At 40.3% G+C, this 17,500-nt stretch overlaps 1 protein-coding gene across 1 annotated transcript in view; it reads right to left on the reverse strand.

Annotated features, from left to right (window-relative positions):
• ATF2 (activating transcription factor 2) overlaps positions 1-17,500 on the reverse strand; it is a 428,571-nt gene that overhangs the window by 195,173 nt on the left and 215,898 nt on the right. The window contains exon 7 of the mRNA XM_053698472.1: positions 5,601-5,753. Within this exon, the coding sequence (XP_053554447.1) occupies positions 5,601-5,753 (153 nt within the window). The remainder of the gene's footprint in view (positions 1-5,600; positions 5,754-17,500) is intronic.

Raw genomic sequence — 17,500 nt, forward strand, 5'->3', positions numbered from 1 at the left:
ACTGGATACACTACAAGAGAAATAAATTTATCAGGTAAGCATAAATTATGTTTTCTCTTGTTAAGTGTATCCAGTCCACGGATCATCCATTACTTATGGAATACCCATACCAAAGCTAAAGTACACGGATGATGGGAGGGACAAGGCAGGTACTTAAACGGAAGTTACCACTGCCTGTAAAAAAAACCTTTCTCCCAAAAATAGCCTCCGAAGAAGCAAAGTATAAAATTTGTTAAATTTGAAAAAGTATGAAGCGCAGACCAAGACTCCGTCTTGTAAATCTGTTCAACAGAAGCCACATTTAAAAAAGGCCCAAGTGAAAACCACAGCTCTAGTAGAATGAGCTGCAATCCCTTCAGGAGGCTGCTGACCAGCAGTCTCATAAGCTAAATGAATTATGCTTTTTAACCAAAAGGACAGAGAGGCTACTGAAGTCTTTTGACCTCTCCTCTGTCCAGAATAGACAACAAACAAGGTGAACGTTTGATGAAAACTGTATTAGCTTGTAAGTAAGATTTTAAAGCACAAACCACGTCCAATATTGTGTAATAGACGTTCCTTCTTTGAGGAAGGATTAGGATACAAGCATGGAACAAATATCTCTTGAGTGATGTTCTTGTTGGATACCGCCTTAAGAAAAAACCCAGGTTGGTACGCAGGACTACCTTATCCGTACGAAGGACCAGATAAGGAGAATCACATTGTAACACAGATAACTTGGAGACTCTACGAGTCGAGGAAATAGCTACCCAAAAAGAACTTTCCAAGATAAAGATTGATATCTATGGAACAAAAAAAGGTTCAAACGGAACTTCCTGAAGAACCTTAAGAACCAGGTTTAAGCTCCATGGCAGAGCAAAGCTGACAACCCTTTTCTCAAAAACATCTTGGAGAAAAGATAATATCCTGGGAATCCAGACTTTACTCCATGAGTAACCCTTGGATTCATAAAAATCAGATATTTACACCATATCTATGTTCATTTTCCTAGAGACAGGCTTACATGTCTGTATTAAGGTATCAATGACTGACTCGGAGAAGCCATGCTTTGATACCATCAAGCGTTCAGTCTCCAGACAGTCCATCTCAGATTGATTCTATTTAGATGGTTGAAAGGACCCTGAGGTAGGGGGACCTGTCTCAGAAGCAAAGACCGTGATGGAAAGGATGACATGTCCACCAGATCTGCATACCAGGTCCTGCGTGGCTACGCAGGCACTGTCAAAAACACCAAAGCCTTCTCCTGCTTGGTCTTGACCTCCGGAGGAAATCCCACTCCCCCGGAAGAAAAAGTCTGACGACTTAGAAAATCCACCTCCCAGTTCTCAACACCTGGGATATGGATAGCTGATAGACAAGAGTGATTATCTGTCCAGTGAATTATTGTAAGACTTCTAACCTCGTTAGGGAACTTATGTTCTCCCTTGATGGCTGATGAAAGCCACAGTCGTGTATATTGTCCGACTGAGAATGATGTACCTCAGAGTTGCTAACTGAGGCCAAGTCTGAAGAGCATGGAATATCACTCCCAATTCCAGAATATTTATTAGAAGGAGGGTCTCCTCCTAAGTCCCCTATCCCTGAGCCTTCAGGGAGATCCAGACTGCATCCCAACCTAAAAGGCTGGTATCTATTGTAACAATTGTCCCATCTGACCTGCGGGAGGTCATACCCTTGGACAGATGGACCCGACATAGTCACCAGAGAAGAGAATCTCTGGTCTCTTGGTCCAGGTTTAACAGGGGGACAAATCTGTGGAATCCCCGCTCCTCTGACTGAGCATGCATAGTTGCAGCGGTCTAAAATGTAGACGTGCAAACGGTACTATGTCCCTTGCCGCTACCATTAAGCCGATTTCATTCATGTACTGAGCCACCAAAGGGCGCGGATGGAATGAAAAACACGGCAGAAATTTAGAAACTTTGACAACCTGGACTCCGTCAGGTAAATTTTCATTTCAACAGAATCTATCAGAGTCCCTAGGAGGGAAACCCTTGAGATTGGGAATAGAGAACTCTTTCCTTGTTCACTTTCCACCCATGTAATCTCAGAAATGCCAGTACTACGTCCGTATGAGACTTGGCAATTTGGATGTTTGACGCCTGTATCAGGATGTCGTCTAAATAAAGGGCCACTTCTATGCCCCGCGGCCTAAGGACCGCCAAAGCGACCCTAGAACCTCCATAAAGATTCTTGGGGCTGTAGATATCCCAAAGGAAAGATCTACAAACTGGTAATGCCTGTCTAGAAAGGCAAACCTGAAAAACGATGGTGATCTTTATGCATCACAATGTGAGGATAAGCATCCTTCAAATCCATTGTAGTCCTCTATTGACTCTCCTGGATCATAGTTAAGATGGTACGAATAGTTTCCATCTTAAATGACGGAATTCTGAGGAATTTGTTTAAGATCTTTAGATCCAAAATAGGTCTGAAGGTTCCCTCTCCTTGGGAACCACAAACAGATTTGAGTAAAAACTCTGTCCCTGTTCCTCTCTTGGAACTGGATGGATCTCGTACACAATGTAAGAATGCCTCCTTCTTTATCTGGTTTGCAGATAATTGTGAAAGGCGAAAACTCCCTTTTTTATTGGGGGGAAATCTTTGAAATCCAGAAGATATCTCTGGGATATAAATTCCAATGCCTAGGGATCCTGGGCATCTCTTGCCCACATGGGCGAAGAATGAAAGTCTGCCCCCTATAGGATCCGTTACCGGATAGGGGTCCGTTCCTTCATGCTGCCTTAGAGGCAGCAGCAGGCTCCTTGGCCTGCTTATCTTTGTTTCAGGTCCGATTGTCTCCAGACCGCCTTGGACTGAGCAAAAATTCCCTTTTGTTTTGCCTTAGAGGAAGTGGATGCCACCCTCCAGTGATATAAGCAATAATCTCCTTCAAACCAGGCCCGAATAGGGTCTGCCCCTTGAAGGGAAGTTAAATAGCTTATTTATTAAAGTCACGACAGCTGACCATGATATAAGCCATAGCGCTCTACGCGCCAGTATAGTAAAAAAACAGAATTCTTAGCCGTTAGTCTAGTCAAATGAACAAAGGCATCAGAAAACAAAGGAATTTGGCTAGCATAAGCTTGTTAATATATTCATCCAATGGAGTCGCTAACTATAAAGCCTCATCAAGAGACTCAACCCAGAACGCCGCAGCAGCAGTGACAGAAGCAATGTATGCAAGGGGCTGCAGGATAAAACCCTGTTGAATAAACATTTTTTATTCATTGGATCTAAAAAGCACAACTGTCCTTGCCAGAGGTAGTGGTATGCTTAGCTAGAGTAGAAACTCTTGTCTCCACCTTAGGAACTGTCTGCCAGAAGTCCCGTGTGGTGGTAACTATTAGAAAACATTCTTCTAAAAAAATAGGAGGGGAAGAGAACAGCACACCTGGTCTATCCCATTCCTTATTAAAAAATTTTTTAGTAACTTCTTTAGGTATTGGAAAAACATCAGCACACACCGGCACTGTATATTATTTAACCAGTCTACACAATTTCTCTGGCCCTGTGATTGTACACATTCATTCAGAGCAGCCAAAGCCTCCCTGAGCAACAAGTGGAGGTTCTGAAGTATAAATTTTAAATGTAGAAATATCAGAATCAGGTTAAATCATCTACCCTGAGTCATTCACCCACAGACTAAGCATATTGTGAGATAGTATCATTCATGGTTCTTAAAGCGTCTGTATGCTCTGTATCTACCCCCAGAGCTATCTGCTTTCCTTTAATTTTAGGTAGCCTGACTAATACTGCTGCCAGAGTATTATTCACCACCTTTGTCACGTCTTGTAAAATAAACGCTATGGGCGCCCTTGATGTACTTGGCACCATTTGAGCGTGAGTCCCTGAAGCGGGAGTCGAAGGGTCTGACACGTGGGGAGAGTTAGTCGGCATAACTTTCCCCTCGACAGAATCCCCTGGTAAAATAAACGCTATGGGTGCCCTTGATGTACTTGGCGCCATTTGAGCGTGAGTCCCTAAAGCGGGAGTCAAAAGATCTGACACGTGGGGAGAGTTAGTCGGCATAACTACCCCCACGACAGAATCCTCTGGTGATAATGTTTTCTTTTTTTTTTATTTTTTTAAAAACAAAAAATGATCTTTATTGTTTAACATGAAATCAGTACATCTGGTACACATTCTAAGATGGGGTTCCACCATGGCTTTAAAACATAATGAACACAGAGCTTCCTCTATGTCAGACATGTTAGAACAGACTAATAAAGAGACTAGTAAGCTTGGAAAACACTTTAAATCAAGTTAACAAGCAAATATATAAAACGTTACTGTGCCTTTAAGAGAAACAAATTTTGTCAAAATTTGAAAAACAGTGAAAAAAGGCAGTAAAATAAACGAAATTTTTACAGTACATGTAATAAGGTAACAGAGCATTGCACCCACTTGCAAATGGATGATTAACCCCTTAATGCAAAAAACAGATAAAAAAAACGACATAGACGTTTTTAAAAACAGACACAAGAAAACTGCCACAGCAGAGCTGTGGATTACCTTCCCTATAAACGATTTTTGAAGTCTTTTTAGCCCTTTAGAAATGTCCTGTAGTATTCATGGGACTGCTGAGGGAATCTAGATGATTCATTTTGTAATTTTAACTGCGCCTCCCACTCATATTACAACAGTTGGAGGCTTCAGTTAACTGTTTCTATTCAAAATTTAAGCCAGCCATGTGGAAAAAAACTTAGGCCCCAATAAGTTTTATCACCAAACATATGTTAAAAAACGATTAAACATGCCAGCAAACGTTTTAAAACACATTTTTACAAGAGTATGTATCTCTATTAATAAGCCTGATACCAGTCGCTTTTACTGCATTTAAGGCTATACCAACATTACAGTGTTATCACCAATGTTCGTTAAAAAACGATTAAACATGCCAGTAAACGTTTTAAAACACATTTTTATAAGAGTATGTATCTCTATTAATAAGCCTGATACCAGTCGCTATCGCTGCATTTAAGGCTTTACTTACATTACTTCGGTATCAGCAGTATTTTCTTAGTCAATTCCATTCCTAGAAAAATAATTTACTGCACATACCTTATCTGCAGGAAAACCTGCACGCCATTCCCCCTCTGAAGTACCTTACTCCTCAGAATGTGTGAGAACAGCAAATGGATCTTAGTTACGTCTGCTAAGATCATAGAAAAAACGCAGGCAGATTCTTCTTCTAAATACTGCCTGAGATAAACAGCACACTCCGGTGCCATTTGAAAATAACAAACTTTTGATTGAAGGATAAACTAAGTATAAAGCACCACAGACTCTCACGACCTCCTATCTATGTTGAGGCTTGCAAGAGAATGACTGAATATGGCAGTTAGGGGAGGAGCTATATAGCAGCTTTGCTGTGGGTGACTCTTGCAGCTTCCTGTTGGGAAGGAGAATATATTCCATAAGTAATGGATGATCCGTGGACTGGATACACTTAACAAGAGAAAAAGGAGTTAAGAGGCTCTAACAAAATAGAGCCCGTTATTTTTACATGTATTTGTCCCTTTAAGCTATAGTAATAATGTAACAGAACCTCAATGTATGCAGTTTGGTAGTTCCTCTGTGAATTTGCTCATTCTTACCGGCGTTTCAGTAGTAGATGTGGCAGGTTGTTGCAGTGACTGTGGTTGGGCTTCCTCAGACAGTGTTCTAACAATCCCACTCGCCTGTCCATTGGCTGTCTCACCGTTCGTTACCTGAGGAGGATGCTGTTGTGCCAAAGCAGCTTTCAGTCTCTAAAAAGAACATTAGAAAAGGTAAAAATTGAATGAAATAGGAGAAAGGGTTTTTCCCTAAATGGAAAGAAGAATCCAATTTTTTAAAAGTATACAATCTTCTGCAGTGTAGATGTAATTTTATCTTACAGTTTGTTCTGGTCAAATTGTTTTATGGATTTTCAGTGACTCACAGGCATGGAATTTATGGAATTCAGTGACTCACAGGCATAACCCATACAAGTTGCATTTTTGAGCTGGTATTAAAAGTCCATGATTAATATTTATCATGTGCACAGTAGGCTAGTGTGTGTACACTATTCATGTTGGACAGTGCAGGTGCATAATTTCCCTTGGATAATAGATTTCTATTAAAACCTCTGCTAAAATTCATGTTGGTTAACAATTTAGCACAAAGCCAATTCTGCACAAGTGGTGTAGTTTTCAGCTACGTTCTTTGCTATACACCTTTCATGTTTTTGAAACAAGCAATAACAGTTAATACAAGATTTTTAAAAGCGGTATTTGAGAACTTAAAGGGATATGAAACGCACATTTTTTCTTTCATGATTCAGATATCGCATACAATTTTAAACAACTTTCCAATTTACTTCTATTATCTAATCTGCTTCCTTCTCTTTTGTATCATTTGTTTAAAATCATATCTATGTAGGCTCAGGAACAGCAATGCATTACTGGGAGCTAGATCCTAATTGGTGGCTACACATACATGACTGCATTGCTGCTCCTTCAACATAGACTAAGAAGAGAAGGAAATCAATTTGATAAAAGTAGAAAGCTGGAAAGTTGTTTAAAATGTCATGTTCTATCTGAATCATGGAAGAAAAATGGTGTGTTTCATGTCCCTTTCATCACCTACTTGTAATACAGGGGCAATAGGCATGACACTACCACTTTACATTGAAAGTATAGGGAGCACTATACAAGTATGTGTTATGTTACAAAATGTAGACCACATATAACCTAACATGGGAGATAGGAGGTAGTTTGTGATGGAGCAGAGCTTTAATAAAAAAAATAAAACTTTTAAAGACACAGGGGCCGATTTATCAAGCTGTCCATGAAACAAAAGTTAAGACCGCTGCTTCTTAACTCATCTGCCACCTCTGAGGCGGATAGCAATGACTGACACCCCCTGCTAGTGGCCGATTGGCTGCGAATGTGCAGGGGGCGGCATTGCACAAGCATTTCACTAGAAATGCTTTTTCAATGATAAATGCCGACAACGTATGCTGTTGGCATTTATCGATGTGGGGCGGACATGATCCGCTGCCCGCACATTGATAAATCGGCCCCACAGACTCATAAACACATGCACAGATTCAAGTCTGTTAGAACAGAAAACAATACATCCAAAGGTTTAGAGATAACATATTACTGTAGAGATTATAACTTGGCTAGTTGTATGGGGAGAATATCATACAATTCCAGAGCACTGACTTCTTTAAGCATTCAAATTATTTCTTCCTTGTGGTACATTAACATTCTCAAAATAAGTTGTGGGTCTTCCCTAATGTTATAGGATTCATTTTAAAAAGCAGAAAGTAAAAGTGAATATACTGGGTGAAAATAAAGCAAAAAATACACAACTATATCAGTTTAAAATCTCATACAAAAGTTAAATCTGTTTTCAGTTTGCACAGACTGAATAACTTCCTCTTGTTATGATTATTAAACCAGGTGTATGATCATCATATTGTTTACATAATGATAAACCCATGCAATACCAATATTTCAGAACCAATTAAATTTTCAAAAATAGAAAGAAACTGTAATTTAATGAGTCACTATTTGTACTTTTCTTGTGTATAGCTTTACAAAAGTTCAAAACAGAACAGACATTTTTGAGGCTTACAGATAAAACCTTTTTACAAAGTAAAATTCGCACACAAAAGGTATGGGATATGGGGTTAAGTACTTACTTGTGACCTTTCTCTCATTATTTCTATTAGCTGACATTCAGGTTTTCCAAGTTAGAAAGGCACATTCATCTTGTAAATGGTCATTAGACCCATGTTATGTGTTGTACTTGCATAATAGAAAGGTTCCACTTAATACATTTTTCTTTCAGGACAATCATACAATGCCAATTAGTTTGACCATACAGCTTTATAATATCAGATATTAAGTTAGAGAGCTCTAGTCTTGCCATGTTCAATCTCAGCAGTGCTCATTATGCTGCAACCTGCCCAAAAGAAAAACACTCCAATTTTGAATGTGCTCTCATGGCTGTGATGTATCATATACAAGAAAAACCCCCCTTTTAATTAAGTATATTGTACCTGAAGGTATTTCTGTTATTTTCCAAGCATACGTATCAAAAACAAGAGTAAAACTTGAAATCAATTTGAAATCCAGAAGCCATTTGAAAAAAACATAAATATCATTATCTTGAAAAATGATAGCAGTGTAAAATAGCAAGCTCACGCAAGGAAACAGCATCCATAATAACTCATTATCTCCTTGTGTGCCCAAAACACACAGCATATACCGTATGGCCTTCCCAACATATGCTAGATGTCACATTGTCTCAGAGTTTTTATGAACTTAATAGAAGTGACTTACTAAGGCGGGACTACGCCAGGTGTTGTTTACCCCCTAAGGTTATATAAATTAAACAGAAGCAGAAAATGAATTTGATACCATAAGCCATATTTAACAAATTAATTTCAACACCTACATAAGTGGTTTCATAGAAAACAGAATCATTAAATATGATAATCAATCAAGACAATATTAGAAAACTAATGAAAATAAACAACACTAGAAAATAAATAAACTTGCAAGGAAAACCAAGCAGTATATCAAGAAAACAGCTAAAAAAGCCTTTGGGGTATATTTAGCAAAGGTCTGGTGGACCTGATCCGACAGTGCGGATCAGGTCCGCCAGACATCGCTGAATGTAGTCAGCAATACGCTCTCCGTATACAGCATTGCACCAGCAGCTCTTGTGAGCTGCTGGTGCAATGCCACCCCCTGCAGATTCGCGGCCAATCAGCCGCCAGCAGGAGGGTGTCAATCAACCCGATCATACTCAATCGGGTTGAATTGCAGCGATGTCTGTCCGCCTGCTCAGAGCAGACGGACAGGTTATGGAGCAGAGGTCTTTAGACCGCTGCTTCATAACGGCTGTTTCTGGAGAGCCTGCAGGCTCGCTAGAAACACGGGCCCTCAAGCTCCATCCGGAGCTTGATAAAGGGGCCCCTTTATCCAAACTGCTTAGGATTGGAAAAGGTTTGGATTTTGGATCTGTAAAATTGGAGAGTTTTGGGTTGGATGGAACCAAGTGTAAACAACAATATCTTATGTCACTTAGGCCTAAAGGTAGTTATATATCATTGTTAATACTTTTGTATACATAGTACCATGAGAAAGATAGTACAACACTGTAATCAGAAAGGTAATATTTGTATTAAATGAATTTAGGCTGTTATCTGCATTTTAGAACACAAAAACCAAAGACACAGGGAGGGAAGATTGCTACAAATAAGCAAATGTATGCTTACCTGATAAATTTATTTCTTCTATGATATGACGAGTCCACAGATTTCATCCTTACTTGTGGGATATTAACCTCCTGCTAACAGGAAGTGGCAAAGAGCACCACAGCAGAGCTGTATATATAGCTCCTCCCTTCCCTCCACCTCCAGTCATTCGACCGAAGTTAGGAAGAGAAAGGAAAAGCCAAAGGTGAAGAGGTGACTGAAGTTTAACTAAAATATAACATATACCTGTCTTAAAAATGACAGGGTGGGCCGTGGACTCGTCATATCGTAGAAGAAATAAATTTATCAGGTAAGCATAAATTTCCTTTTCTTCTACAAGGTATGACGAGTCCACGGATTTCATCCTTACTTGTGGGATACAATACCAAAGCTACAGAACACGTATAAAAGGGAGGTACAAGACAGGGACCTAAACGGAAGGCACCACTGCTTGAAGAACCTTTCTCCCAAAACCAGCCTCAGAAGAAGCAAAAGTATCAAATTTGTAAAATTTGGAAAAAGTGTGAAGAGACGACCAAGTTCTGTTCAACAAAAGCATCATTTTTAAATGCCAATGAGGAAGCCACAGCCCTAGTAGAATGAGCCGTAATTCTTTCAGGAGGCTGCTGTCCAGCAGTCTCATACGCCAGACGGATGATACTCTTCAGCCAAAAAGAAAGAGAGGTAGCCGTAGCTTTCTGACCCCTACGCTTTCCAGAAAAAACAATGAATAATGAAGATGATTGACGGAAATCCTTAGTTGCCTGCAAGTAAAACTTCAGGGCACGGACCACGTCCAAGTTATGTAACATACGCTCCTTCTTAGAAGAAGGGTTAGGACATAATGAAGGAACAACAATTTCCTGATTAATATTCTTATTAGAAACAACCTTAGGAAGGAAACCAGGTTTGGTACGTAAAACCAACTTATCAGAATGGAAGATAAGATAAGGCGAGTCACATTGTAATGCTGAAAGCTCCGAAACGCTATGAGCAGAAGAAATAGCAACCAAAAATAACACTTTCCAAGATAACAACTTAATATCAATGGAATGCATGGGTTCAAACGGAACCCCTTGAAGAACATTAAGAACTAAATTCAAACTCCAGGGTGGAGCAATTGGTCTAAACACAGGCCTAATTCTGGTTAGAGCCTGACAAAAAGACTGAACGTCTGGGACATCTGCCAAACGTTTGTGTAGCAAAATTGACAAAGCAGAGATTTGTCCCTTTAAGGAACTCGCTGATAAACCCTTCTCCAAACCTTCTTGGAGAAAAGACAGAATCCTGGGAATCCTAACTCTACTCCATGAGTAGCCCTTGGATTCACACCAATAAAGTTATTTATGCCATATCTTATGATAGATCTTTCTAGTGACAGCCTTACGTGCCTGAATCAAGGTATCAATGACCGAATCGGAGAACCCCCGCTTAGATAAAATCAAGCGTTCAATCTCCAAGCAGTCGGTTGCAGAGAAACTAGATTTCAATGGAAGCTTCCACGGTGGCAGAGAGGACATGTCCACTAGATCGGCATACCAAGTCCTGCAAGGTCACACAGGCAAGATTAGAATTACTGAAGTCCTCTCCTGTTTGATCTGAGCAATCACCCGGGGAAGGAGAGCAAACGGTGGAAACACATAAGCTAGGTTGAACTACCAAGGCACTGCCAAGGCATCCATCAGTTCGGCCTGAGGATCCCTTGATCTGGATCCATATCTCGGGAGCTTGGCATTCTGTTGAGACGCCTTCAGATCCAATTCCGGCCTGCCCCATCTGAGGATCAGAGTGGCAAAGACCTCCGGATGGAGTTCCCACTCCCCCGGATGAAACGTCTGTCTGCTTAAAAAGTCCGCTTCCCAGTTGTCCACTCCTGGGATGTGGATTGCTGACAGATAACAAGAGTGAGCCTCCGCCCACCGAATTATCTTGGATACTTCTGTCATCGCTAAGGAACTCCTTGTTCCTCCCTGATGATTGATGTAAGCCACAGTCGTGATGTTGTCCGACTGAAAGCGGATGAATTTGGCCAAAGCCAACTGAGACCACGCCTGAAGCGTATTGAATATTGCTCTCAATTCCAGAATATTGATTGGAAGAAGAGAGACTCCGACTGAGTCCACACACCCTGAGCTTTCAGGGAATTCCAGACTGCACCCCAACCCAGTAGGCTGGCGTCTGGCGTCACTATCACCCATGAGGGTCTGCGGAAGCACGTCCCTTGGGACAAATGATCCAGTGACAACCACCAAAGAAGAGAGTCTCTTGTCTCCTGATCCAGATCTATCTGAGGAGACAAATTTGCATAATCTCCATTCCACTGCCTGAGCATGCTCAGCTGTAGTGGTCTGAGATGAAAACGAGCAAACGGAATTATTTCCATTGCCACCACCATCAATCCAATTACCTCCATGCACTAGGCCACTGATGGGCGAGGATTGGACTGAAGGGCTTGGCATGTATTTAGAATCTTTAACTTTCTGACCTCCGTCAAGAAAATTTTCATAGATATGTAATCTATTAGAGTTCCCAAGAAGGGAACCCTTGTCTGTGGAATTAATTAACTCTTTTCTAGGTTCACCTTCCACCCGTGAGTCCTCAGAATGGACAGAACCATCTCTGTATGAGACTTTGTCAGATGATAAGAGGACGCCTTAATCAGAATATTGTCCAGATAAGGCGCCACTGCGATGCCCCGCTGCCTGAGAACCAGAAGGGACCTTTGTGAAGATCCTGGGTGCTGTGGCCAACCCGAAGGGAAGAGCCACGAACTGAAAATATTTGTCCAGGAAGGCAAACCTTAGGAACTGATGATGTTCCTTGTGGATGGAAAAATGAAGCTATGCATCCTTCAAGTCCACGGTAGTCATATATTGACCCTCCTGGATCAATGGTAGGATTGTTCGAATAGTCTCCATCTTGAAGGATGGGACTCTGAGAAACTTGTTTAGACTCTTGAGATCTAAAATGGGTCTGAACGTTCCCTCTTTTTTGGGAACCACAAAAAGATTTGAGTAAAACCCCTGCCCCTGTTCCAGTATAGGAATGAGACAAATTACTCCCATAGTAAAGAGGTCTTTTACACAACGTAAGAACGCCTATCTTTTTATCTGGTCTACAGACAATCTTGAAAGAAGAAACCTCCCCCTTGGGGGATAATTTTTGAATTCCAGCTGATACCCCTGGGACACAATTTCCAGTGTCCAAGGATCCTGAACATCTCTCACCCAAGCCTGGGCAAAGAAAGAAAGTCTGCCCCCTACTAGATCTGGTCCCGGGCCAGGGGCCCCCCTTCATGCTGTCTTGGTAGCAGCAGCAGGCTTCTTGGGTTGCTTACCCTTGTTCCAAGCCTGGTTGGGTCTCCAGACAGACTTGGCCTGAGCAAAATTCCCTTCCTGCTTGGCAGAAGAAGAGGAAGAAGAGGGGACTCCTTTAAAGTTCCGAAAGGAAAGAAAATTATTTTGTTTACCCCTCAGTTTAGCAGTTCTATCCTGAGGTAGGAGATGACCCTTACCTCCCGTAATGTCAGAAATGATTTCTTTCAAGTCAGGCCCGAATAGGGTTTTTCCCTTGAAAGGAATAGCCAAAAGCCAATGATTTTAACCATAACACTCTACGCGCTAGAATGGCAAATCCAGCATTCTTAGCCACCAACTTGGCAATTTGAAAGGCGGCATCTGTAATAAAAGAATTTAGCCAGCTTAAGAGCCTTAATTCTGTCTAAGATATCCTCTAAAGAAGTCTCAGTCTTAAGAGACTCTTCTAATGCATCAAACCAAAAGGCTGCAGCAGTAGTAACTGGTACAATGCAGGCCGTTGGTTGTAAAAGGAAACCCTGATGAATAAACAGTTTCTTTAGAAGACTCTCCAATTTCTTATCCATAGGGTCTTTGAAAGCACAACTGTCCTCAATATGAATAGTTGTACTCTTAGCCAGGGTAGATATAGCTCCCTCCACCTTAGGGACTGTTTGCCAAGAGTCCCAGATGGTGTCAGATATGGGATACATTTTCTTAAAATTAGGAGAGGGTGAGAATGTGATACCCGGTCTGTCCCATTCCCTCTTAATAATCTCCGAAATTCTCTTAGGAACCGGAAAAACCATCAGTGTAAGTAGGTACCTCTAAGTATTTGTCCATTTTACACAATTTCTCTGGTGGTACCACAATAGAGTCACAGTCATCTAGAGTCGCTAAAACCTCCCGAAGTAACAGGCGGAGGCAATCAAGCTTAAATCTAAAGGACATGATGTTCCGAGTCCGTCTGAGGTAGCACACTTCCCGAATGGGAAAGTTCCCCCTCAGACAGAAGTTCCCTGACCCCCAATTCAGATCCCTGTGAGGGTACAGAAATAGCTAACAAAGAATTAGAGGCCTCAGTATTCACATTGACCTCTGTCCTGCTGTGTTTACCCTGTAACACTGGCAACTTAGATAATACCTCTGTAAAGGTAGTTGACATAACTGCAGCCATATCCTGCAGAGTAAATTAATTAGACGCGGTAGAAGAACCAGGCGTTGCTTGGGTGGGCGTTAAAGGTTGTGACGCTTGGGAAGAATTTGGCGGTTCACCCTGATTCTCCTCAGACTGAGAATCATCCTTAGGCACCTTTTCTTTACATAAAATCTGAGCTTTACATTGTAAGGCCCTCTCAGTACACGAGGGACAAAAAGTCAGAGGGGGTTCCACAGTGGCATCTAAACACATAGAACAAGGAGTTTCTTCCTCAGTGTCAGACATGTTAAACAGACTAGCAATAATAACAATAGTCGTTCTTTACTTAAAATATTGAACTCTGAATTCAAATTATAGGTACAAATGGAAATGTAACAAAAAACTGTACTGCACCTTTAAATTTTAAAAGCGCTACTATTTTTCTGATATGATCAAAAAACGAGTTTGTGGCAATAAAATTAATTTACTGTGCCCCAAATACTTTATCTGTATTGCATCCACTTGCTGAGATATGTAATACACAACAAAATAACTATTTTTAACAGTTAGATATTTATTAACTTAATTTGGCCCCTGCACCGCGCCACAGCTCTGCTGTGCGCCTACCTGCCCCCGGAATACACAGCAGTTGTCAGATAGCCTTAAAGACCCTTCTAAGGCCGATACAATTTAGGCCCCACCGAAGCCCCAGATGCTGCCTCTTATGTGATCTGGTTGAAACTGCGCGTCCTGAGCGCATGAAAATAGGCCCCGCCCATCACGGGCGTAACTCTACTCTGAATAAGACCCGCATTGGTTCCCAAGTAACACAAACATGTTGACGGAAAATTCAGCCATGTGCCCTCTTAAATAAAAACATTGTAACACTGTACTCTCCCCTTCAGGTCAGAGATTTAACAGTCCTTAAGCAAAAAACAAAACCACAACTCCCAGCGTCCAGCCCTTGAATAAGTCAAAGAATATTTACATACTTTGGCAATTAGTACACCAAATCCTTTCATATAGTGCATACTGCTTACCCCTCCCCATATAGGGACAAAATGTCAGCCTGTTCTGATGCATCAAGTCTCCCGAGGAACAAAAGACTGAACATACCTCAATGCTGCTTGTAGCAAGACACCATTCTCCACACTGAAGATTTTTCTTACACTACCTTCAGCTGCGCTGTGGTAACCATCATGGATCTTAGATAATGTTTGCTAAGATCATCAACATCAGGGCAGAAAATAAGATGTCTCCACTTCTTTTGGGAAGTAATAGACTGACGATTTCTCCCTGAGAAAAATAGTACTCACTGGCACCATTTTAAAATAAAAAAAACTTCTTGATTGAAGAATCTAAACTAACACCTCACTTTACCTCTTCCTATTACTAACACCGGCAAAGAGAATGACTGGGGGTGGAGGGAAGGGAGGACCTATATATATAGCTCTGCTGTGGTGCTCTTTGCCACTTCCTGCTGGCAGGAGGTTAATATCCCACAAGGATGAAATCCGTGGACTTGTCATATCTTGTAGAAGAAAGTAATTTTTAATATATATACATTTTTTTAATATTAATTAAAACGTTTTAAATTAAGAATAGGTTTGCATTTTGGAATTACGGATTTTGGGATTTGTACCAGTATGGACTAACTTTTAGAGTGCTTAAATCAGAACAAATACAATTAAACAAACAAACAAAAAAACACATGTTTTTTCAGACTTGGTAGGTGCCTGAATACACAGAGTTTCTGCATTAGTTACATGGTTACACAATGTTGATATCCACTCCTTGCTTTTCAGGTGCACGTAAGAAATGAAAAACCTGGATATTATTAAAACTCCAAAACACCAATTAATGTGAAAGAAAACGAAGATACATATTTTGCTTAATCTTTCTTTTCCTATTCTATGTTGGTTTAAAAAGGAAAACAACAAATACATATTTAAAGGTAAAAAAACAGAAAAACAAGGAACAAAAAAAAAAACCCATCAAGACAAAGCACAGCCCATGCCGAACAAAGAACAAGGAAGAGGTCTGTGTGGTGTTGTCTTAAACACTAAAATTCATTATTGAACCCATATTCTCTTCCCTATATGGTTTCTTTCTGTGATGTTGCCCTCTGTTTTCTTTCTGTTGGATTTGTCTCCAGTGTTATTTTGCAGGGGATTCTTTCTATGCCTTCCCTTTATCCTCAGCTAGTTCTCCCATGCTATGAACACATTTACAGTTTTGCCGTTTACTCTCAGCTCCACAGAAGCATACCATTTTTGCTATTGGACAGTACCACACTGACCCAGGTTCAATCCCAGTCATATCATACTGTCTGTGTGTTGTGGAATGAAAACCATGTCATCTGCAAAACTCCAGTGATTGGAAACTAAACAGTAGCATTTTTCAGATAATTTATTCCCTGAGGGGTCTTCTCCTTTTTGACTTGTTTGCCTCCAGTTTAAAACCTATTTCAGTTGGTTTCCAAACACTGAAGCAGCAGCATTAGTTGTTTTGCTTCAGAAATGGCCAAATTAGGAAAGCCTACAACCTCCCCCCCTTTTTTCCACATAACTATTTTATGGCCAACTCAGTCTTGGTTCCTTTCTCTCCTAGAAATATATTTCTGCCATCCTATCCTTCTTCCCCTTTTCCCAGATATCCTAGGCATTAAATAGCTCCCTCTATCTAGTAGCTTGGATAATTTCATGGGATCCTGGTTAATCATTGAGCTAGGTCTCTCATGTAAGAATCCTGGGTCCCAATAACTAACAAATGTTACTCAGGCACATTATTCAAAATGTGTAGCTGTTGCTCACAAAAAGGAAATGGATCCCTTGCTATTCATTTGAACCAATTCCTCCCTTTACAGTTTGGTTCTTCTTTAAAGATGCATCAATCTAGCTTGTTCAGTTACTTCTGCAGGACATGGACCATATTAACTCAATTCCTACTGGACACCACACACATACAGTATTTGAAGATTCTTAAAAGCTACTTGTATTAAAAATCTTCTTGCATTCAAATATTCTTCTTTCTGGGATGCTGATATCATCACTTCTTTTTTATGCAAGTGAACTACTAATAATCCTTCTATTACATTGCTTTCAGCCACACATGCAACAATGCTCTTTTTCCTTCAAAAGAGTTTCCTATGTTAAAGGACCAGTCAATACAGTAGATTTGCATAATCAACAAATGCATGATAAGAAGACAATGCAATAGCACTTAGTCTGAACTTCAAATGAGTAGTAGATTTTTTTAAATAAATTGCAAAGTTCTGTCTATTTCCACTCCCCCTGTATCATGTGTCCGCCATCAGCCAATCACAAATGCATATACGTATATGCTGTGAACTCTTGCACATGCTCAGTGGGAGCTGGTGACTCAAAAAGTGTAAATATAAAAAGACTGTGCACATTTTGTTAATGGAAGTAAATTGGAAAGTTGTTTAAAATTGCATGCTCTATCTGAATCATGAAATTCAATTTTGACTTGTGTCCCTTTAAGCCTAATGATTGATAAATTATTATCTCTCTTTGGTGCAACATTTTTACTGTCTTGCTGAACTAAATCTCTCTCCATTTTTTATCCTTACTTTTCTGGCCAACCCAAATTATGTGTTAGTTGCCTTACAAAATATGAATCTAAATCTGCTGACTTACTAATTACTTTTATGTCTCCTCAGACACCTGGGTAAAATGGATTATAACTTAAGATTGTGTGGAAGATGTCCTCCTCTCTACAAATCATTAACATAGGTGATTGGTCTTCTGTCTATACATTTTGCTAATTTTAATATAAACCAATAAATGAAGCCTTTTCTCTTTTAAA

The sequence above is a fragment of the Bombina bombina genome, chromosome 1, assembly GCF_027579735.1.
Source record: "Bombina bombina isolate aBomBom1 chromosome 1, aBomBom1.pri, whole genome shotgun sequence".
Lineage (NCBI taxonomy): Eukaryota > Metazoa > Chordata > Amphibia > Anura > Bombinatoridae > Bombina > Bombina bombina.